General features: G+C 52.6%; 2 protein-coding genes across 2 annotated transcripts; both read left to right on the top strand.

The window, feature by feature from the left end:
- Positions 1-1,721: 1,721 nt before the first annotated feature.
- LOC119091751 (dynamin) lies at positions 1,722-4,520 on the top strand (the record flags this gene model as incomplete). The annotated part of the gene is made up of 1 exon (XM_037214615.1): positions 1,722-4,520. A coding segment is annotated over exon 1 (2,424 nt), but the record flags the coding sequence as incomplete, so codon positions are not given.
- Positions 4,521-18,125: 13,605 nt separating this feature from the next.
- On the top strand, positions 18,126-24,542 carry LOC119091639 (mitochondrial carrier homolog 2; the record flags this gene model as incomplete). The annotated part of the gene is given in 8 exon segments (XM_037214445.1): positions 18,126-18,227; positions 20,667-20,866; positions 21,105-21,189; positions 21,445-21,566; positions 22,277-22,290; positions 22,873-23,058; positions 23,756-23,942; positions 24,475-24,542. Coding segments are annotated over 7 exon segments (842 nt in total), but the record flags the coding sequence as incomplete, so codon positions are not given.
- Between the last annotated feature and the right edge of the window lie 89 nt (positions 24,543-24,631).

Genomic DNA, 24,631 nt, shown 5'->3' with positions numbered 1-24,631 from the left:
GAAGGGCCCCAAATTTAAACACCAAGACCCAATATATAGGGCCCGAACAAACCAGTGTGGCCGAAGCGGCGAACAGATGGGGTCCAAGACAAGTGCGTAGGTCCCTCCATTCAGATGGGAAGTACCCAAGACATAGCGTGGAGGGCGCCGGATATTCGGGTGTGCCCGAGCAGGTTAACAGATGGAGCTCCGGCAAGAGCGTAGGGCCCTCCATTAAGATATGAATTACCCACGGCACGATGTAGAGGGCCCCGAATAACCAAGTGCGCCAGAGCATGTTAACAGATAGGGTCTCTTAAAAGAGCGGAGGACACTCCATTAGAAAAGGAAATACCCAAAACCAGACGTAGAGGTCCCCCACGATCGAATGGGCCAGAGCATCTTATCAGATGGGGGCCCCGACAGGAGCTTAAGGTCCTCCATTCAATTAAGAAGTACCTCAAACCCCGTGCGGAGGGCCCTGAAAGATGGAGCATATCTGAACAGGTTATCAGATGACCCCGGGGTGGGGGGGGGGGGGGGCAGAGGGCCCTAAATTCAAACACCAAGAAGCAATGTGCAGGACCCACCAGCAATCCAGTGTGGCCGAAGAAGCGAACAGAGGGGGCCCCCGACAAGTGCGTAGGACCAATTCAAATAGCACGTGTCCAAGGCTCAATGTAGGCCCCCTCCCCCCCCCGAACGATCCAATGTGCTCGAGCAGGTTATCAGGCAGCCCCCCCCCCCTCACAGAAGCGTAGGGCCACCATTCAAAACATAAATATCAAAAAAACCCAGTGTAGACGGTCCCCGAACGACTGAGTCTGCCCAAGCAGGCCATCAGATGGACCCCCGATTAGAGTGTAGGGCCCTAAGCAAGTGACAGAGAATTGGAAACGCGCTAGACCAATGTAGAGGATCCATGGGCATATCGCAAGTATGTTGGTAGATTAACCGATACCCACGTAGAGGGGCCCTGAGCAACTATTGATCAGAATATGGCTGGTTCATAGTGAGCTGATGGATTTCGTGATCGTTTGATGCCTATCACGCATAGAGTCGACTTTTCACACGGTATTCTGCTTGTTTGCACTTGCTTCCCTCTAAGGCTGGCATTCGTGTATGTTTGACACGTACAACCATCTGAAAGATTTTTGGAGGGTGTGTAAGCCCGGTGCGCAACCGCCCTCTGTTTTGGTGGGTGTATATGCCCCGTCCGTAACCGCCCTCCGTTTTGGAGGGTGTATACGCGCAGCCGCATGGAAATCGTCGAATGTTTGTGGCGCTGGTGTAATTCACCTCTTAGCTGGGGGGGGGGGGGGGGGGGGGGGTTAGGGCGCATTGGCTGCTGTAGGCCATGCGGCCACTGCTCAGTTAAAAGAATCAATTAATTTGATTAGTTGCTGCAGTCGAGCATCACTTTAATGCGTGCACCGATATCCAAACTCTGATATAACTGGTAGCAAATGTGAAATGATTGATACACGTTAAGTAACTCACGCGGGAGCCTTTAAGGTTCTTGAAATATGCAGATATAACATACATATTTCATCGGAAAAATGCTTTGTCATCATTTACAAACATCTACGGTGTTTTGCTAAGTTTGCTTGCATTTCTGCTCAATTTGCCGCGTAAGATTGAAGAAAGGAGGTGACTGGGAAAAATCGCAGCGTTTCAGCGTTGTCATTTAGTGTGGACCTGGAGCGCTGCGCTTGTTGCGCGAGAATCGGAAAGCGGGCAAGAGCGGTGTGCGCTGTGGCGGGCGCGGAGTATCTCGGTGTGTGGTGCGCGATGGGCGGGTTTTGTGTTGGTTGCGGCTGGGGAGGCTGAGTTGGTTACGTCGCTGAGGCTTCTTGCAATCGATTTCGCGGATCTGAACATCTGCAGCCGTTGCTGTGTGCAGTAGCGTGGCTTTTTCGAGACGGGATCACAGCGAGCGACTTCAGGAGTGTTCGTACAGCGCAGCTGCGCGCTGTGCAGGATTTCGCCAAAGTGGTATCGGGAGCCCTGGTCATTTTGCATGTTGATCAACAGCTCTGCAAGTTCATTTTGATAGGGTTGCATCTGGCACATCACTTTTGCATTGTGCAGAAGGTGCTCAGCAAGTGGCCTGCAAAATGGCTGGAAATGTGGGGATGGAAAGCCTGATTGGCATAGTGAATCAGTTGCAGGATGCATTCACACAGATGGGTGTTAGCATGCAGCTGGACCTGCCCCAGATAGCCGTTGTTGGTGGTCAGAGTGCTGGGAAGTCCTCGGTATTGGAGAATTTTGTGGGGCAAGATTTCCTACCCCGTGGCTCTGGCATTGTCACAAGACGTCCATTGGTTCTGCAGCTGATCAACAATCCTACTGAATATGGAGAATTCTTGCACTGTAAAGGGCAACACTTCACAGATTTTGATGACATCAGAAGAGAGATCGAGGCAGAGACTGACCGTGTTACAGGTGCAAACAAAGGGATCAGCCCAATTCCAATCAACCTCAGGGTGTATTCACCTCATGTTCTGAATTTGACCCTGGTGGATTTACCTGGCATGACAAGAGTGCCTGTGGGAGATCAGCCCAAAGACATTGAGGAGCAAATCCGAAACATGATCATGCAGTTCATCACAAAGCCCAACTGCCTGGTGCTTGCTGTCACACCTGCCAATCAAGACATTGCAATCAGTGATGCTCTGAAGCTGGCAAGGGAAGTTGATCCTGATGGAATGAGGACCATCGGTGTCATCACCAAGCTTGACCTGATGGATGATGGGACTGATGCTAAGGACATCTTGGAAAACAAAACTTTGCCTCTGCGTCGAGGTTTTGTCGGAGTGGTGAACCGTAGTCAGCGGGACATTGAGGGTCGCAAAGACATCAGAGCAGCACTTGCTGCAGAAAGGAAGTTCTTCCTAAGCCATCCGGCTTACCGATCAATGGCAGATCGCATGGGAACACCCCACCTGCAGCGGGTGTTGAACCAGCAGTTGTCCAACCACATCAGAGAAACCTTGCCTTCACTCAGAGACAAGTTGCAAAAGCAGCTTCTAAGCATGGAGAAGGAGGTGGAGGAGTATAGGCACTTCAGACCTGATGACCCAAGCATCAAGACCAAGGCTATGCTGCAGATGATCCAGCAGTTGCAGGCTGACTTCGACCGCTCCATTGAAGGCTCTGGGAAAGGTGACGGCCGCATCAACACCAACGAGCTGTCCGGCGGTGCCAAGATCAACCGGCTTTTCCACGAACGGTTCCCGTTTGAGATCGTTAAGATGGAGTTCGACGAGAAGGCACTGCGCAAGGAGATCGCATTCGCCATTCAGAACATCCACGGCATTCGCGTCGGTCTCTTCACGCCCGACATGGCCTTCGACGCTATCGTGAAGAAGCAGATCGAGCGACTGAAGGAGCCCAGCTTGAAGTGCGTGGACCTGGTGGTGCAGGAGCTCACCAACGTGGTGCGTGCGTGTACCGAAAAGCTGGCACGCTACCCCCGGCTGCGAGACGAGGCTGAACGCATCGTCTGCACGTTCATTCGCGAGCGCGAGGCTGAGGTCAAGAAGCAGATCATTCTGCTGATCAACTGCGAGCTGGCATACATGAACACAAACCACGAGGACTTCATCGGCTTCGCCAACGCGCAGTCGCAGACGGAGAACGCCAACAAGACGGGTCGCAAGCTGGGCAACCAGGTGATCCGCAAAGGCTGGCTGTCCATCGGCAACCTGGGCATCATGCGCGGCGGCTCGCGCGACTACTGGTTCGTGCTGACGTCAGAGAGCCTTAACTGGTTCAAGGACGACGAGGAGCGTGATAAGAAGTACATGCTGCCGCTGGACAACCTGAAGCTGCGCGATGTGGAGAGCGGCTTTATAGCGCGCCGCCCGGCATTCGCCCTCTTCTCGCCGGACGGCCGCAACGTCTACAGAGACCACAAGCAGCTGGAGCTCAGCAGCGAGACGTCGGAGGAGATGGATTCTTGGAAGGCGTCTTTTCTGCGCGCCGGCGTCTACCCAGAGAAGGTGTCCTCTGTCAACGGGAGTCGCGACGACGACGACGACCAGGCTGCGTCGCTGGACCCCATGTTGGAGCGCCAGGTGGAGACCATCCGTAACCTAGTCGATAGCTACATGAAGATCGTGACCAAGACGACGCGCGACCTGGTGCCCAAGACCATCATGTACATGATGATCGGTCAATGCAAGACATTCATCATGGGTGAGCTGCTGGCGCACCTGTACGCCAGCGGTGACCAGGCCAGCATGATGGAGGAGTCCGCCGAAGAGGCCTCCAAGCGCGAGGAAATGCTGCGCATGTACCACGCCTGCAAGGAGGCGCTGCGCATCATCAGTAGCGCGTCACTGGCCTGCTCGGCTGCGCCCGCCTCGGCAGCCGTTAGCATGGACTGGGCCAACTCCACAAGCGGTGGCGGCGCTGCTGGCCGGCGCGCGCCACCGCCGACCGCGGCGCGACCGCCGCTAGTGACCGGTCGCCCGGCGCCGGCCATCCCGTCGCGGCCGGGCGGCCGTCAGGGCCTGCCGCCGCCGCTGCAGCCGACCCGCCCGGCCGCCCGGCCGCCCGTGCCGGGCCGGCCGCGCTAGGACGCCGTCTCTAGTCGTCCGCCCTGCCTGCCGGGCGACCCCCCCGCCGACAGGGTAACGTAGCGTCGATGTGCCAGGCCGTAGGTGGGGCAGTGAGGCTGGCCGAATTATAGGCGTCTGTTGTGTCTGTGGCCGGCGGTGTCGCGGTGATGAACGCCGTCAGCTTATTGTCGGAGATAAGTTAGCGGACCGCGCGTTTTTATTGTTTGTTGTGTGATGATCCATGAGCCGTTCTTGGCTATCCGTTGCCAGCTCCTCTGAAAGTCGCGACGGACGCCCACAGATTGTCGAAGTTCGTTTGGATATTGTGTTGGAAATGTGGCTGGTTGTCTGTTCAGCACCATTCGCAATGTGAGTCGTTCGATTCTAGCGTGCTTCATAACTTACACAGACTCCTGTGGGCCCTGCGTACGCCGCGTGTGAGATCCAACCACTCTCCGGCGTCTCGTGGATTCCATGCGATTTCGCTGTTGGCCATTTCTAGATGTTGATCACACCCACCTCCGACTCTGGTGCTCCGACCATGGGTCACCTGGGCCTTTGCGCGATCGTGAGAACCGTGCGGGACGTAGATGCCCGGATTGTCACGGCCAGGCCGTGCGTTGCATTGAAAAACGCTTGAATAACTCATGTGTTCTAGGGTGGAACCTTTTCTGCGTTGAAGTTGAAATGAAGAGCGTAGTATCGGGCACAAAGGCGTACTGGTTTGCACTGCTCTGTGTGCGGGCACTGCCACTGTAGGCTATCCCTTGCGACGAATCTTGCGCCAGTCCAGCGCCGAAGTCTCGGTGTTTATGATGCGGGAGGGCATTACCGCTGGTTGGTTTCCGTATAGGTGATTCAGTGTATACAAATCGAGTTCCAGTCCTATTCCCGTTTTGCCTGCCTCTTGTCGATCTTCTGTGAAAATTGAAAGCACGCGACTCAGTTTTGCTGCATGTGCTTTCGCTTCGTCGCGTATTCAGTGTGTTAGGGAGGTGCGCAGCTGGAAGTCGATTTGTTGTATTCACTGCAAGCGTAGTTTAGAAACATGTATCGTGTGCACGCTCTGGCGGCTTCCGCTGCCTCACCACTGCAAACGGCGCAGAGCCAGTCGGGCTCGGGGCAGTGGTACGTGTGCTGGGCCATTCCTCTCAGTAGGTTTTGATACTATCAGAGGCTGCTTGTGGCAGCGCACAAATAATTTTGCCTACTTCAGTGCACGTTTAGCGCTCAAATGTGATGTTCATCAAATTTATCCAAAGTTTTTGAGGTGTGCTATGCTTACCTTATACGCTGTGCGATGTTTACAACTTGCGCATGTAATAAACGCAATCGTAATCATCGCTGTGTTGCCTTCACTAGCCCGCCGGTCGGCATGGGCGCTCGGGTCCAGGCCGGCCTGAGAGCCGTCGCCTGTGCCGGCCGCACCCGGTCAGCCCCGAGCTGGCTTGTCCGAGCCCCGGCTGGCCGACGGCGTCGGGCTCGGGCCAGCTGCCGGGTCCGATAGCGCCCCGCTGCGCACAGCCAGAATATCTTATCTGACCGCCGCGGCGACTCGGCGGGCCCCGGCCCAGCGGCCCAGCAGGGCAGGCCTGGGGCAAGGCGTGACGTTGAAGTGGCCCTCTCGGGCCCGCCTTGCGCCTGGAACTCGCGTGGTTGCCGTATCTACACGTGCCACATTTCTGTGGAGCTGTAGCCGTCATAGGGGTCATCACCGCAGTGAGTGTGTGGCGCTAGCCGTGCCCTCTGTGCCCCCGGATATCGGGCAGTCTGCCATATGTTCAGACGAACGCTGTTCGACACCCGCTGCTATCTGTAGTCGGACGTTCTGTGATCAACCACCGCACCGGACGTTGGCACACGCCGGCTTTGAGATCACGTTGAAAGTGTTGGTGTCGGTACATCGCATCGGGTGTATGCGGCTTTAGCTCTACCATCCGTAGATGCTTTGGTAACGGCCCGTCCTTTTCCAACAGAACGTGCGGGTAATGCTCCTGCTGAAAAACAAATGTTTCAAAACAGGTGGGCCTGTTGATGGGCTATTTCTTTCCAAGTAAGTAAAATCTTCCTCCTGTCACAGCAACGACCAGTCGGGGAAACACTGGAGCACCAGCCGAAGCATGAATGAAGAATATAAGTAGCCCTGCGCCTTCAAACTAACGCGTAATCACGCACGGCCTTGGCTTGGGAGGCGCCAGGCGGGGCTAACGCCAACGCAAAACCAATGTAGCACGACGGAGCGCACACAAAAACAATGTGGTACCTCCGGCTCGAAGCACGGGCAACTGCCGGGTGGTGGACGTGGACAGAGTGAGGCAACCGACGCCAATAACCAAGGTCCCATTCGCCTTTCATCTTGAGAAGCACCCCGCATAATGAGAACGCGTTCTCACCACACCGTTCAAACCCTTTGTCATCCAGAGGCTGGGCGTGTGAGTGCGTCCGGAACCCTGGCGCTGCGTGCGGCCAGGCCCGGCGTCCGCCATCGTGCGCGCGGCGCTCCCGCTGAGCGGTGACTCAGTGGCGCGCCGGCGCGGGGTCAGGGCGCGCCTTGTACAGCGGCCCGTGACGCGCGAGCTGCCTCCGGATGCTCCGCCAGGCGGCCGCGCCGCACGTGCCGGCCCGCTACGCGTGGTGACGGCAGGCGGACGTCAGCGGTCGCGTCTGTCGCGGCGGCGGGGTCGGTGCGGCGCCGCGTCACCGACCTGTTCGTCATCGGCGCCTGCCGCGCTCATCAGCATAACAAGGGATTTCCCGACTTGCGCCACTGTGTTGAACCGATTTTGCGCCACCGTGTTTGACCGATTTTGCGCTACTGTGTTCGGCCGGTTTTGTGCTACCGTGGCCCTAAACATACGGCGTCCGCGAACAGCAGACAGCTCTGCACTTATCGACATCGGTAACTGTGATGCAGTGGATGCAGGACTGCGCCAGGCGTCAACTCCGACCCCATCTGTTCATATCGTGATGTAATCTTATACGAGTTGAGGGCACACTTTGCAGGAGTGCCTGAGGTCAGCAGGTCAGCTCAGCACCGCCCGGTGTGAGACTGCAGGCTCACCACCTCTCGAGGCGGAACGGTCAGCTCAGCACCGCTCGGGGTGAGACTGTGGGCTCACCACCGCTCTAGGCGGAACGGTCAGCTCAGCACCGCTCGGGTGAGACTGTAGTCACCACCGCTTTAGGCGGAACGGTCAGCTCAGCACCGCTCGGGGTGAGACTGTGGGCTCACCGCCGCTTTAGGCGGGACGGTCAGCTCAGCACCGCTCGGGTGAGACTGTAGGCTCACCACCGCTTGAGGCGGGACGGCCAGCTCAGCACCGCTCGGGTGAGACTGTAGGCTCACCACCGCTTGAGGCGGGACGGCCACCTCAGCGCCGCTCGAGTCCGCATATATGAATAAAACGAGGACCATGTTCTGCATTATGAGCTCAGGGTTTTCATGCTGACAGATATCGGCATTCAGCGACCAGGAGGTACTGGTTAACCGACGTCATTGAGCAAGCATTGTACCGAGAGGTACTGGGTAGACGACGTTACCGAGCAAACATTGGTTATGTGGCCAATACTCAACATCTGAAGCTGTGCTTATGATCACTGGCGATGGTTAGTCGTGATAACATGATCGCTTGTGATCATCGCTCATGATAATAAGAACAGCTTGAAACGTGGATTATTTGCAAAATAACCAATGAATCCTCAATAACGCAGCCTAACCAGTCTCTCCTGGTATACTGAAAGTCGAAAAAATTATCAAGATAGGCAATCTGAACTCATAATGCCGAAGAATCAGGGTTCAAAGCCTTTCTTGATCATATCATGTCTAGGTTCTGGCTAAAGTTGTCGAACTTGGGGCATCTGACATCTAAGCGTCATCAGTTGACATTTGCTATAGGGCAGTATGTATATGGCAAGACGCTGCTCGGCCCAGGACACAGTTTCTGTGAGTCGCCGAACTGCATGGCTTACGAACATTTACAAGCTGTCTCTGCTGAATGACTTGATAAATGTTATTCGTTTGGCTTTGAGCTTATATGACTACCCCTTTGAACGCCGATTTTTTTTGCAAACCCGGGCCTTGACCTGGAGATTGAGTGTCATTGATAATGCACTGATTCAAAGCCGGATGACAGCCAACGACCCTCTTGGAATTCGTGCGTGACCGCCGATCTCCCACCCCGCGCCACACCGCACTCGGGATCAGGAGCGCCAGCCGTGGCCCGCCGACGCCCCCCCCCCCTTCCCCCCCCCCCCCCGTCCTCGGCAATCGATTGAGTCAAGCGGGAGAGAACGTAGGTGGCCGAGCCCCCACCGGCCTCCATGACGTCACTGTCCCGTTTGACGCACGCAGCCGCTGCGCAGCCGTCGGCGGCGTCGGCTCCCGCGGTTTTGGTGGCGGTGGCGTTGGCGGTGGGTTACCCAGTGGTGGCGCCGCGTGGGCGTGACCGGCGGCCAAGGTCACGGTCGTGCCGCCGCCTATCGATTGGCTCGTCCGTGCCGCGGCCGTCGGCCGGCAGGTCAGGCAGTGCACGCGGCGGCCGGCGTGCAGCTGCACTCGCCCAGCTGTACTCGCACGGCATACACCACGACCACGTGTACCACCATGTTTTTTACACGGCCCCGGTGCCGACTGGTCCGCCAAGGACGACACGCAGCTGGGCGGCGTGCGCGCACCACCGTAACGTGGCGAGCACCGGCGTCACTCCGGCTCGAATCGGACGGGTGGGCAGGTGTGGTCGGGTCCTCGCGTGGTCATTGCCAAATCAGCGGGACCACGCAGATTTTCGCGCGTGGGCCAGCGCCTGTGCGGCATACAATAGCCCTGATGCGACCCCGGCCCGGCAGTACCTCGGGAGACGGTTGTGACCGAAGCCCGATCCTTATTTCACATGACACGAGGCACGGAGACATCACACATCACAATGCGATGCCAATGTAATGAAGCTAGAGAAGGGCTTTCGGTGTCAGACAAGTCATCGGAAAGGCAATGGAAAGCATAATTGTCAAGCGTTTTCTTAAATTCCATATCGGGGGATGTAAACATCACTTCGACTAGACGCAGGAGTCAGCCTTTACGACCTTCTCCACCCGGGCCTGAAGCCCTTGCATTCACTCGGCACGTACCGCACGTCAGTGTCCGTCTAGCTCTTGAAGATGGTGGCCTTCAAAAGCTCAAATTCCGGTGCAGAGCAGAGCAGGCCTCGGCCTCATATCGGGAGAGAACAGGGGCCATACGTCCTTCGGCCAGGCATCGTCGTCTTGTGCTGCAAGAACCTCTAGGTCTGCATTGCAGTATGAACCTAGTACCGTCCTGTTGGAACACGAAGTTATTGCACATCGTGCCACCCGCATTTTATCTAGGACGTTAGCTTCCCCAGGAGGTCGATATGCTTTTTTGAATGGATTGTCTTGTTTGTTGGCGTAAAAATATCAGCATACTTTTGTTCCCTCCGCGCTGGGGATGACAGCCAAAACTATGATTTTGATGCAAATGATTTGCCCTTGTGTTTCACTTTATGGCAGGGTCAACATCTTCACCCTGTCATCAGAAATACAGCAGTCATTGTCTTTGCTCATTATTGGGTCAATGGAGAACAGGTTTTGATCCGGGAAGTCCGGACTTGCTTGCAGTTGTTGGTGCTTTTCATCCAGTTCATCAGCAACCCGATCTGTTCTGCTCTATATTTATTATGGAACTGGGAAATGTTATTTATGATGATGGTGGGTTTTCTTTTCATGTTCAGAACCTCATCTTCCAGCTTCACCATCGGATCGTTGCTTACGTTGAACCATTTCGCGACCTCCCTCCTTAATGTCCCTGCATTGACTGCTGCGCACATTTCACAGTCTTGCCCGTCTTCACGGACTGTTCTTTTACACTTTCACGCCCCTGCCTCAGCACTCCCTGCACTGCACGCCCTGCACTCATCAGCTCTCCCAACGTTCTTTCTTTTTCGTTTAGCATGTCCCGTATCGTCTCGACCGTCTTCCTCGACACATGCAAAGCCTTGGTGATGATGGACGTACTCTCTCTTCCGCGGAGACGGCGGGATATAAGCGGCATTACAGTCAGGACCAGCTGGAGGAATGACAGCAGAAAACTACTATTTCTAGAAACGTAATGTTGTTCACGTTGCACTCGCCACGCACATTACCTAAGCACGTAAATTACTCGTACCACGTGCATTAGCTCACATTCATGAGCTAATCTCATAAACAAATTAAGCCATAAGCATCAAATACGTTTGCCTAGGTACGTCCTAGCAAAGTGTCGGGTAGCGTGAATTTCTTAATAGTGTGAAGGGAGTGTTCCGCATTTGCGGAGCGTTTTGATCTGAAGTAGCCATTTTGGAGATCACGTGACACATTCGGTGCAGTGCAGTTTACTCCTGCGCTTCTTAAGGCTTGGTCACGCGGTCGTCTGGACATTTTGTGAATTTCCTGCTGTTCTTTACTAGCTGCCCGGTTTCGAGGTATTCGGCGGCGCCCCTGCTTGACCGGTGGTTAGGGTCACGTGATGGAGCGCTCGGCCTCGCTCCGCTGGGATGCCGACCACTTCCTTAAATCACCGGTAGACGGCTGGACGACGTCGTAGGCTGCTTCGAAGCCGATCGTTGTTCTACAGTGTGTTAAGTGTGCTTTACAGCAGCGGTTCATCTTTTGCGAAGAGTTATTTTACTTCCGTTATTCGGCCGCAAACACTGTCATTTAAGTTTGAGCTGTGCTTTCGGCATTTTTATTGTCGTACGAATGCAGTAAGATCATAGGTGCTTTTAATGTTGTTAAGCTGCCCTATCGCCGTGTTTGGTGTTTAAAATTTATTTCCATTGCCATCCTATGGAAAGAAGCGGTGATCTAAATGTGTTAGTGCCTTGTTGAGCGTCACTGCTTGGTGTCCGCTTGGTGGCGTCACCGGTGCGCCACGAGGGGGCGCTGATATTTGTGACGTTTGCGCGGCGCCATGGGACGGATTTTCGTCGCGTGCTTCATCATTCCTCATGCATTGTCTGGTCATATATGCACTGTTGTTGTGCTATTTTGCAGCGTGTTGTGGGTTTTGAAGATCCATGCTCCTAAACGGTCTTCCAATTCAGCTTGTTTGCCTGCCATTGGGTACACTCTAAGTACGTATAATTAATTGACCGATCACTGCTAGCAGAGGCCGTTGGGGCGACGCTTCTACTGTTTTACCGCCCATTAATACGGTCTAAGCTCGACCACGGATGTTTTACGTATGGTCGCGCGCTCAGCCCGCACAAACGCCACTTGGACACTCTATGTACATCACACCGCGCTCCGCGTTGCCACTGGTGCTTTTAGGACACCTCCTGCCGCCAGCTTTTTGGTGGAGGCCAGCGAGCCACCGCTGACGCTCAGGAGGTATATTCTAGGAATGCGCTACGCATGCCAATTGGCGCAATTTCCCAGCCACGCGACATATAAGTAAGGAAGTTTTTCCAAGCCGTAGGTCTTTTCAGAGCAGACGCCAGCAATACGCTGTTCCCTTCTTCGTGCAAATACACAATTTTCTCAAGAAAGCGGTATCGGTGTGTCTGGAGTTCCAATATTTCATCATTTTTTTACTCCACCGCGGGAGCTGGTTACGCCGAAAAATGATGTATGGCTGTATCCTACCATTAAACAGGACATAATTCCCTGTCACTTTCGGACCAACGCTTTAGAGTTGATTGACTCATGTTTGGGATACCACGCCATTTTTACCCGTAGTTCAAAAACTAAAAAGTTTGTTGGATCTGCCTTTGCATGCAGCGCCGCGTCTGGGACGTTTCCCCTGTTTCCCCTACCAGCGCACGCCTCGGTGTACACTGCCCAGCTAGCAGCCATCTTCAAGGCGCTCTCCTTCATTGAGGTTGGTGACGAGACGCAGCATTGGATTTTATCTGACCCGCTCAGCAGTCTTTTGGGACTCAAAGGCTTTTATCCGCAATTTCCCCCCCAACAGGACATCTAAAGTTGCCTCACTGACTGAACGCGCTGGGAAAAGCATTGTGCTGCGCTGGAAGCTCGTTACCTATAATACCAACCACATTGGTATTGGTAATACCAACCACGTTGGTATTACAGGCAGCGAGCTTGCGGACGCTTTGGCGAAACAGGCATCACGCGTACCATGTGGACGATCTCTACCTCTGCCGTCTAGAAACTTTTGTTCAGAGATAACGGCTTATGTCGAAAGCAAATGGCAGCGATGCTGGGATGTCGAGCAAAATAGCAAGCTACAGCCAATCAAGCCACAGTTGGGCCTTTTGCCATCTAGCCCATGTGCGTTGAGACACGAAGAGGTCATTCTATGTCGCTTAGGAATCGGCCACGCATATGCAATGCTCAGCTATTTTCTGTGGAGTGGGGATTGACCCCGATGAATGGGGTCTATGAATGAATGCCCCAGATGCAGTGCGCCACTGACTGTTCGCCACATTCGCCACTCTTGTCTACTTTTCATGGAAGAGAACAAAAGCGAGTAGAAGTGAATCTTCTCCTAATGCACTTCTGCTGCTGTTTTGATAAAGGCATGATGCCCGAATATCAAACTACCTACATCTCCATTTTCCTGTTTTTTTCTCCGAGGAATAAGGCTATCACCACTGTGTTATCTTTGTGGATAATGTTCCTCGCAAATGCACCGAACAACTTATGGACCCTTTAATTTTTGTGGGCAAGGGGCCTCGTGAGTGGAACACTGGGCGGCACATTATCATTCCCGGTCCAGGCTGAAGGGCTGCTCCGTCCCAGCGCGGGGCGCCTTCCAACCGCCATTCTGGCAGTGCGGGAATCCTGGTCGATCCGGAGGCCATCAGAAGAATACACCATTAAAAACGTTGGTCCTTTCTCTGACGCCGGAGGCTTCTGACCCGCGCAGTTAGACCCGGATCGACCCAGAAACCCTTATTGACGCAACAGGATCCCTAATCGCTGCAAGTGGTTTAATAACTGGCACACGTACTCCAGTTCGGCTTAAAGGGCCCTCGTCTATAATGGGGTGGAGGGCTTACCGTCCGGTATTGAGTCCCTGGGTGACACAGGGCCCCTTTTATGGTCTCAATGTGGACTTCCTTCACCAGCTCTCATGTCTCCATCAATTGTCAGCGGCCTTTGCCAACGCAAGAGGCCCTCAAGCATTCAGATTCCGGCCCTGTCTCTGTTCAACAAATGCTTCCAGGCTGACTCGGGATCCCTTGTTGACACAGGACACCCTATTAGGCACTGTGGGTCCCAGGTCGAGACAGGGACCCGCATTGTTTCATGGCTGCAACTAGTGGAAATCGCGGGTCCGGTTTTGTCCCTGCTTGGGAAATGGGCCTACAGGACTGAAATCGACATGGAGCCAACTGTTCGGTGTTGGCGATCTCTGACCGAAATAGAGAAACGCACTGTCCCAGGGGCAACAAATCGGTGCAAGAGGCTCTCTAACTGAAATCTGACATCACGGCCCTAGGAGTCGGGATCCATAATGTAACCTACACTCAGTCGTTCGGGCGCTTCAGCTCTCCAATCGGACCCTTGGTCGCTCGTCTAGAGAGACCCTGCAGGGCTCTCTTCAGGCCCTCTTAAACATGAATCCTGGCCGACTCAGGACCACTTGCAAATAAGGACCCCTGTTAGGGACTGTGGGGCCCCTGACCTGGGCCCCGACACAGGAAACCCTCATTGTGTCAGAGGCCCCGACGAATCAAAATCGCCGGACTCAACCTCGTACCTGTTTGGAAAGTGGCTTCCCAGTGCTCAGACCGACGGTGCGCTACTGTGCGCTACTGGTGGTGCCTGACCAATATTAATACCCTTGACAACTCAGGGGTCCCTTGTGTCCAATCGGCGCCATGTATATAATAGGCGCAAGAACGTTTCAAAAAGTGGGGAGCCGAGCACAGGGGGTACGGGGGGAGGGAGGGTTACAGATGGAGGTTGTTATCGCTCTTTATTTAAATGGCATGGCTGCCATGGTAGATATGTATCGAGAGCTGTTTCTTTCTGGTGCGCAAGCTTGCCTATTCGACTCATCTATGTCATTCGGCAGATAAGGCTGTTCAGCTACCCAAGACCATTCGTTCACTTTAACATTGTTTTTCCTGCGGACGCGGAATTCCACGAGCGGGTGGGCATTTTGGGTCATTGAGCAGACATCTGTCTTCACAGGGTAGATGCCGAAATACGGCATGGACATAGCTTGGTGGGAATTTTGAAAGTGAATCGATGGCACACAGTGCCACGGATTTCTCATGCGCCGTCATTTCGCTGGCTGCTTTTCAAGAGACAAGGCTTGTCGCAGCATTTTATGCGGAAACCAATCCGGAAGATTGAAACTGCTAAAAACAACGTGACAAAAGCCATAAAACTGGAGATTATCCTTAAGCAACTAAGCCACAGAATCAAGGCCCTTCTGTTATATATTCCTTGTCTGGGCCCTGGTTCCGTCCGCCGTCGGCGGCCACTGCCTAGGCCCAGCTGTTTCCCATATGGCTGATTGCGAACTGATCATATGGCTGCTTTGTTGCATATTTCTGGATTGGCATACTACTTATTGGTGTGTAAAACATGTTGGACACCTGCAACAGTATCTTTTTCCGAATTATCTTCCCTTACACCACACCACCCCGGAGACAGGGGCGGATCTAGCCTGGAGTTGTTTTTTTTGGGGGGGGGGGGGCAACCGTTCGTCGCCAGCTGGCTCGTGTGGGATCCGAGGTCCAGTGCATGGTGCCTCCCGCGAGTACCTAGTAGGGACACCATTAAAACACCGAAATGCCTTTGAATCTTAAACAGAAGTTAAAACAAAACAGTTAAACAGTCAAAGTTCAAACAGACGGTAAATAGACGAAACTTTCATGAAGCTCTGATAATTTTGTTTTGGGGGGGCAAAACATACCCTCAGAATTTTTGTTTTGCCCCGGGCCCCCCCCCCCCCCCGGGATCCGCCTATGCCCAGAAAAAGCCACTCCTCCCGGGAAGCTGCATACCTCACGTATGAATTGGCCCAACGGACATTTAATTGCCTATCATTCAACGTAGACGACTTCATCTGCTTTTATGTGTAGGCGGGACGTAGCAGAACCTCGCTAAGGGGGAGCACAGGGTTGACAAAAGCTTCTCTTATAGTGACCCCACGAAATACCCTCGGATATAGCTTACTTGTTAACAAGGGATACGGTTTTCTTCGTTTCATTGGCATTTTTATCTTGAAGCCAGAACAGAAACCGGGAGCTACCGTAAGATCAATTCTGTTTGTACTTTGAAGTAAATAAGGTGCAGAAATCAGGCGTTGAACCACCATATGAAATAAATCGCCGGTGCCCTTAATGTACAATAGCTCATTGGGCTTTTTATAAATCGACATAATTAAGAAGCTTTGCCAGAATGTTTTACATGGGCTCTACAGACATTAAGGATGTCGTGACGGTCAATGGTAGATCGCCATGTTTGATCGAAATTTAAAGATGAAAATTTGATTGTAGCTCGAGTGGTCAACAACGTGTATCAACATGGCCAAGCCACGTTTGTTTGGAAATATTTAACACTCAGCCAGAATCAATTAGCGATACAATTTATGTAACGCGATTTTTTAAAACATGCGTGCTCCCAAGTTTTAGCAACAAAAACCTTGACACCAGGCATTGCAGTCTCCGTAGTCTGCAGAGCGCAGAGCGCATGTCTGCTAGACCGGCCGCCAATTTTTCGTCGTGGCCCACCGGTAGACGAAAAGGATGACGCCCCTGAAGTAATTGCCTTTAAACACTCGAATCGATGAGGAGCACGCATTGTGTGACATAATTTTGAGCACGCGCACTCGCAAGTCTTAGTAACAGAAACCTCAACGCCAGGTGTAACAGTCCCCTTAGGCCGGGTAGCATCGGCCCAGCAGCTAATGCTGAGCCGCGGCCAACGGATGGACGAAAATGATGACGCTTCTGAAATAAGTACCTTTTAACGCTTCAGGATATCAAATCATACATTGAGAAGGCAGTCTGGGTGTATATTTCACGCGTGGGATTTTTAGACTGATGATATGAACGGATAGGCCCTTAAAGCACCGTGAAGTGGTGCTGGAATGTGGTCTGTGTGTCTGTCGTGAAGCTGTAAGAGTAAAGGTAGAATCTCCATTTTTCGTGTTTATGTAACTATTTGTCTGTCCAGAAGACAGATTAACACGGCGCCTGCCTTCTGGTGGCACTTGCGGTGGCCAACGCCGTTCTGACGATTTTTTTTTATTAATCCATTCTGAAAAAATGAACGTGCTCGGACAAACATGGGATAGCCTTGCTCGTTCTTTTTAAATTCATTTCTAACGTTCGAAATATTCAACAATAATGAGAACCCCACTCTACTCAACAATAATGAGAACCCCACTCTAATCAACAATAATGAGAACCCCACTCTACTCAACAATAATGAGAACCCCACTCTACTCAACAATAATGAGAACCCCACTCTACTCAACAATAGTAAGACCCCTTATTCCCTTCCGTATAAGGGGCCCCTTGTGTAGAACACCAGAGGCACATTACCGGTTTCAGTCAAAGGCTGAAGGGTCACTCCGTCCCACCGCGAAGTGAAGTGTCTTCTGGCTGTCATTCTGGCGACACGAGGCGGGATCTCTAGGTCGATCCGGAGGCCATTAGGAGAATATATCATGTCACATTGTTCCCCGCCCTGACACGGGAGCCTTCTGACCCGCGTAGTTGGCCTCGGATCAGCATAGGAGCCCTCATTGACGCAACCACATGCCTGATCGCAGCAGGTGGTCCAATACTTGTCACATAGACTACAGTTCCATGTTTTCTCCCGTGTTCTGATATATTGAGGACTCCCTGAACGTAGATTGTAGATGAATTGAGTCCTAAATTTGTGTCAACATAACTAATCCATGTTCGTCTTAAAATGCTCAAGATTCAGTCAGAATTGATTACTGATGAAAATTTATGTAACATGGTTTTGAACTTGCGCGCTCGCAAGTCATACCAGCAACAGCCTCGACGCCCGGCGTTGCAGTCTCCATAGGCCGCGTGACGTCGGTTCTGCGGCTGTGACGTTAAGCGATCGTCAGCAAGCAAACGAAAAAGATGACGGAGGCATCTTGAGGAAGATGGCTGGTGAACTAGGCAAATCAGCATGTATGTTTCTAATGTGGTGCATAAGTAAGCTAAACCCAACCTTTATCTGAAAAGTGGAGAGCCAGTTAACACTGCTGCCCTCCTGGCCCCCTTGTTCCTACACCCATGATCGGCGCAAAGGGTCCTGTGAGTGTCAGCTGAGGGTCCGTCCCCATGAACCGGGGCCTCCGAGTAAGATCTCCAGCCAGTCCTTCGTGCTCTGGGGTCCTCCAATCGGGCCGATTGGAGGACCTAAGGACCTTGGCCGTCGGTTCCACCCCTCAGAACGTAAGGGGAGGTGGGGCGAGTGCCCCACATGTTCCCCCTGCCAACGCCGCTTTTACGCAGTGATGTTACTCGATTCGTGCGCGCATTAAATGGTATCGATGCATACGTTCTATAAAGTACTCCATAACTTAGCAGGCTGCCATTTGAACTTTTACGAGCTGCCATATCGCTGGCCGCAAATTATTGGTATCTACCAAGGCCCTAGAATTAGGGTGCTTATTACCTTGACAAGCAGGTACAGCACGGCAACAGCACGGCGTGTCGCTGGTTGTCGCCCGCAGCGCAGGTAAGGCACCGCGTGTTTCTAACGAAATGAACCGCGGTGATAGTAAACGTGATCGCGGCGTTAGGTTCAGGTTGTCTTTCAGGTGGGGTGTTGAATGAGAAAGGCGCCGCCGAGGGCTATGGTTGGTGGTGGGATGCAAATATCCAAATAGATGCACAGATTATGTGCTGTAGCCTTATGTAATTCCGATTTAGATGATAGCAATTGTAGCATCCTTTCCTCAGTTGAAATAGTGCAATATTTGGGTGCTGATGTTCACTCCTGACAAACTGAGTCAATAAACCCCGAGAAGCATAATCAATATAGCTGTTTTCCCAATGACATCAATTGCTGATTGACTGTTACAGAATGATTATATAATATGATTTAGTTTCTTGTGCTTTCTCATGCTATGTTGACTTCATATGTTATTAGTAACTTACTCTAGTTTTCCTTTGCCTCAGTACAAACCTTCAGTTGTACTCTTCCAATGATGCAGTGCTTTTGGATCTGTTAGCTCCTGTTGCTTTGGATGTTATGTCTTTAAGTTCACTTCATGTCATATTTAGACAAGTTGTAGGTTGAAGGGAGGGTGGCTTGACCCCCAGCCTTTCCTTGGCCATTGTTCTGAAATGAAGGGATGATTGTGCATTATGGTACATCCAGTTAATTTTTGCAAGCCTACTTCTGTTCATTCCTTTCTTTCCTGCATTTTATGGCTTGTTTGATCAATCTTGCACTTATAATATGTATGTTTTTTACATTATTCACCTGCTATGATGTGTACATCTCAGTGATATTGGAGAGGCCTCACATGCAATGTGCAGCTTCTTGCTATTTAGCTTAAACTGATATTGGCAAATTGCATGGCAAGGTAATAAATATGGTTGGTATTGTTTGTTGTCATAATCATGTAGCATTAAACAATGAGTATGATAATGTGACAATGAAATGCATCCCAAGTCAGTCTCTTGTAATGTGGGTGGTAAAAAAAAACAGTTACAGCCAATGCTTCCATAATAACCTTCTTGAGCCACTTGGGCTGCTCCAGTGCATTGTTGGCTAAAGTAGTGAGATTGTAGTCTCCTGGCCATGAAAGCCATTGATCATTTTATCATTGATGTGCATCTTGCCCTCTGCAGAAGTTTTAACTTTGAGGTGGCATAACACATGCAGAAGGATTGGCAGGGGATTCAGACCTACCTGACCTAAAGTACAGCAAAGACTCTGCATTTGCCCTCCATCTCCGTGAGCCACAGAACACATGTCACACTGATGTTGCGCATTTACCCTCCATAACAGTGAGCCACAGAACACACTGTCACAGTGATGTTGCCATTGTTGATCAACTGAGCATTGGCCAGCACTGCCTCCTTATGGCTGTGAGGCAGGTGGTGAGTGTCCACTTCTATTTAGACTTACTTCTGTACTTCTGCTTCCTACCTGAGGGATCCTGCACAGCCTGGGGTGCTGAGCATTGGCCTGCATTTCCACCCCTCCCCTGCTTTGGCATTTCGTGATGGAGTTGCACCCACTTGACATTGGCATGCTGCTCTGGGTGCCAATCCTTCTCCGGCTGTGTAGTCCTCTGAAGCTGTCTCCACTTTACTTCTCACAGCTGTGTGGCTTGGTGGGCCCCAGTGTCCACTCAGTGTTGGCTCAGCCACAGCATTGAGTTCTGCAGCATTGAGTTCCTCTGTCCCTTCCTGATACACCACTTCAGTAGTTCCAACTGCCTCATGTTCATGTCAGCCATCATGTTTAGATGGCCTTTTCTTTGCCTCCACCATGTGCTCTTCGATTGTACCACGAACACACTGCCGGTGCTGAGGGGTGACTGTGACCCGCTGCATAATGCAAAACAAAACTAAAATCACACTGGCTCTCCATGACCAATGATAGGGTTTTACAACATTATTTGGTGTGATGATTGGAATATCTAATTTCAGGAAGCTTTTTGCAATGCTGACTTTGATTATTAGCTTGTCTTCAAATACTTCTTGGCATTTACTGAAAACCTTGATTCACTTAAGCTCTGGAAGTCCACTAATGCACATGCTAGTGGCACACAAAGATAGCCTCAAGTCTATATTTTGCATTTTACAGGTATCTTAGGCATCCAAACTGTGCAAAGGCTAAGCCCTAGTTTTGATATGTTCATTGTGCTACAATTGTGTACACAACTCAATCTCAGTAAGCACAAATTTCAGGACCATGCATTATGCACAATTTCTCATTACATGTATGTGTAAGGTTGGGTTGCACACAGTTAGAGACCCAGCTGTGCACAAAGCATGCCCTGATGGGTATGAAATTCTCTCAGAGAAGCTTTTTTTTAGTGAACCATAAAATAAAGCTAGTCATTTTACCCTCTCACCAAGATGGATCCTTTTAGTATGCTTGTGTGGTCTGCCTCTGCTGTGAAAAGCATGTGTCCTCAAATCTAACTTGGACTGCCAGGTTCTGTTGACAAACCCTCAATGTCTACCAAGTCTAGCAACCAGGGACAGCACTACCCAGCCAAGGGCTCTGAGCCTGCTGCAACCAGTGCTACCATGGGTAACCACCATTACGAAGAGCTCTCCTTCTACCACGGGGCTGCCAAGCTGGCCCTGAATGCAGCTCTCAGTCCATTGGACAATGCCAAAGTTCTCATGCAGGTGGGTGGAATGTGGTAGCCATAGTGTATTCTTATTTTGTGTATTGATCTATTTGTAGAAAATGTATTCATTGTGTATTCATCATATGAATTCAAACTGGTAGTTCCTTTTAAGTCGCTGAATTGCATAGGGACATGGGAGGTTGTCTGCAATGTATTTGTGCACCTTGTGGCTCTTCTTGTACCACTCGTCTTGTACCACTCTTCGTCGGGCTGATCGTTGCACGGTGGCGTTTCAGATCGGTTTTGAGCCGTTGCCACCGAGACCGACGAAGACGTTGTTTGGTCGCCCAGCGCTGGGCTTACCCAACGTCTTCACCTACAGTGAGCATTCCTTTACAGTGCACCAGTCTTCTGCACAGTTTGTCAGGAAGGACCCAAATCATGACTTTCAAGGCATGTGATATGCTTAACAGCTTGATGTAAATATGCCCTCGTTTGATGTGTGCTGCTGTGTGACAAAATTTTAGCCCCTAGAAAATAATACTTCCTATGAACCTCTTGTCTGCTTCATGAGGTGTAGCGAGACCCCTTCATCCGACGCGAGCTGGGAGCGACGTGTCGGCTCTCTGTCGCCAGTGTCGTACATGAGGAAGCGCGACGGCTTTTGGGGCCTGTACCGGGGCTGCACGGCGCGCATGGCCTGCCAGGTCGTGTCCGGCGTGACCTTCCACCAGGTCACCAGCCGGATCACATTCCAGGTGAGTGCCGCGGGCGCGGTGGGCGGGGCGTTGCCGGATGCCGGTGAGGCTGTGACTCACCCCACGTGTTTGCGGGACTGAGTCTCATGCTGACAACGCACTTGTGCGGACGGATAAGGGATGAGTTGGGGTCAGAGCAGGATGAGTCTTGGCCATGTGTGCATTATGATTCATAGGCTGGTTGGCGGCGACGTTTTGTGATTATCATTCAGTTTAAAGAGTTCCGGCAACCGGAACGGACTGCCGTGTTTTGCTGTTGCATCACTCGATCCGTGCTTTTCATCTGGTGAAACTGTTCGGCGTTTATTTCAGGAGTGTGAATTAGACTGACTCTCGACAGCTCTATGCAGATATGCCTAGACCAAAGCCCGAATGGGCACAGTTGTATACGTGGCTTCACCACGGTCGGGTAAATGGGTATGGGTAAATGGAAGATGGATTCGGAAATTACATCCAGAGAACAAAGGTGTTGTTATTTCTCGAGTCACGCAACTAAAGCTGTTGTCATTGGCACCGCCATCCGCGCTGAAAAGCGGGAACCAGTCATGAAAACCAGAGTGTTAGCAACTGTAACAGCATCGGCGGGTTCCCCATCTAGATGCGCATAGTGGTGAGTAGAGTGCGCTGGTCAGCGTAGGACTTACCAGCTGACCTTGCTTTTCACGGCTGGCTTAGTCAAATCCGCGTTCCCGGTGCAAACCTTTTGCCAGCGGTGTAGCCACAGGTGCGATGCAAACCACTCATGGCAGCCGTGCTGACAGAATAGGTGGCTCTTTATGATAACAGGTTGTACGTACAGTCAAGGCGGTACAGCAGAGGAGCGAGAGCGGGGGAGCGAGAGCGAGAACGAGAGCGAGAGAAGAAGAGCGAGAGCGAGGGAGGGAGAGCAAGAGAGAGGGAGAGAGAGTGAGAGAGAGAGAGAAAGAGAGACGGTTTCCCTCGAAACGGCCTCGTCGTAGCATTGCACAGCATTCAAAAGATCCATGTGCAATTCTGCCACGCCAGAAAGGCCGGGTGTCAAAACTGCCTCTGGATTGGAACAGCACGTAATCGGTGGCGCCCTGAAGGTACAGCCATCCAGCTATGCTCAACATTTGGGCGCATACACCTAGCCTGCGTGGATATCTTTCGGAATAAATGTGTATGCTGCATATCTCGGCAACCTAAAGGTTGCGATCAGCATATGCTACAGCGGCGGCCGCCTGGAAATGTTCACGCGTTCTACTGAAATCGGGCGACGGGCTATCTACTTGACAAGGCAGGCTCCTGAACTTTCCTGACGCCCAGTTCCTCCCGCGTTCTGCAGGAGGAAGACCGGCTGCGACGGCAAGCGCGAGGAGGACCTGAACGAGGAGGAGCTGCGCAAGCTGTTCATGATGGCGACGCTGCGCGACCTGGGCGGCCGCCTTGCCTGCATCATCATCACTCAGCCGCTGTTTGTCGTGAAGACGCGCACCGTCGCGCAGTTCGTCGGTCAGGAGGTCGAGCACAGGTCAGTGGGTGATGTGCCGGGGAGGGAGGGGGGGGGGGGGGGGGGGGGGGCGCCGCGTCGGCAAGGTTCGGCCCCGGTCGGATGCTGCGCTGTCTATTGGCGAGCTATCTTTGAAATGTCTGTTCGTGACTTGAAATGTGATCTTGGATTTCAAAGGTGCGACCTAGTAGGCAATGGGTTTTGTATGGCGCTCCGTCGGGCCATCCGTTCCGTACGCTGTTTGGTGTTGCATGTTGACCGGTTTCACCGCAAGCATTCGGTTGGAAGTCGCTTATTTTTAAGGTCGGCGTAGAGGGTCCTGGTACGAGTATGCGGCTTGACGGATGTGACAGTTGTCATACTGTATTCCGTTGCATCTCGTACAGTTGTATCATGTATCATTTAAGGTACTCGTTGCGTCAGCTTGCAATGCTAACTTCTTAGCACCTCCGTCCGTCTTGGCATCTCCGTCCGTTCTGGTAGCCAGAGCTGGTTTACCCTACATCCGCCAAGTGGCAGCTCTAAGAGGCTCTCACGAACTGCTGTGTGATGCTTCATGCATACTAGACCGTGATGACGGCGTCGGTCGCTCTGCCGGCGCGTGCTGAACTGTGCCCCGGAGCAGCTCCAAACGGCAGAGTGACGCGTCGCAGACCGCAGCGCTCGCCCGCTCGTCGCCGTGTGCTAACGTGAGCCCTGGGCGGTGCGTCGCTCGCAGCGGGGTGCTGGCCTCGCTGCGCGCCATCTACAACGAGAACGGCGTGCTGGGCTACTTCTCCGGCCTGATGCCGCGCCTGCTGGGCGACCTGCTGTCGGCGCTGCTCGTGGCCTCGCTCACTTACGTCGTGAACAACTACGTGGTCGAGGACCGCGAGTTCAAGGCCTACACGGCCTCGTTCATGGCGGTACGTGCCGGGCCACCGGGGGGGAGGTGGTTTGCTGGGCTGGCTCGCTGCGTCGCGCCGGGTGGGGCTTCAGTTTTCTTGCAGGGTTAGTTTCCTTGACTTTATATTTCCTGGTACCAGGTGCTGGCGTATTGTCCGATTCGTTTCGGATGGTCGTGAGGTTTTAGGTCGCTTCGACCGCGGCGGTCATTTTGCCTGGCGATTCGTGTCGAATGCGTAGGCGCAGGGGTTCCGGTGGCTGATGAGGCATGATGTGATGCTTTGATTGTGATGTGATGCTTGTGATGCATGATGTGATGCCATGCTTTTCCCGACGCATGGAGTGCAGCGGGCTGGTGCATGTATGTAGTCACGTGAACGACCAGCCAGCCCACAACGCTGCTGAGGTAGGCCCTACAGCTCGGAAGGATGAAAGCACAAAGGACCATGAAGCGCAGTTTTCGCCATAAAGTGATGCAACGTTGGCGCACGGCCGGCTGCGTACCGGCCGTGTTATGCGGTGAACCTCACGCGCTTTCCGTGTGTGTTGCAGTACATCGGCTCGGCGCTGACTTACCCGTTCCACGTGGTGGCCGCCTGCTCGGCCGTCTCCGGCTCCGGGTCAGTACCGTACACACACGGGCGCGGCGAGGCTGGCCACGTGCCGCGCACACTGGGCGTGGGGCCTGGTGCGGCGCCGGTGGGATGTA

The sequence above is a fragment of the Pollicipes pollicipes genome, unplaced genomic scaffold, assembly GCF_011947565.3.
Source record: "Pollicipes pollicipes isolate AB1234 unplaced genomic scaffold, Ppol_2.1 Scaffold_3447;HRSCAF=4054_pilon_pilon_pilon, whole genome shotgun sequence".
NCBI lineage: Eukaryota > Metazoa > Arthropoda > Thecostraca > Pollicipedomorpha > Pollicipedidae > Pollicipes > Pollicipes pollicipes.
Note: the sequence above shows the minus strand (reverse complement) of the source record. Positions and strands in the feature narration are given on the sequence as shown.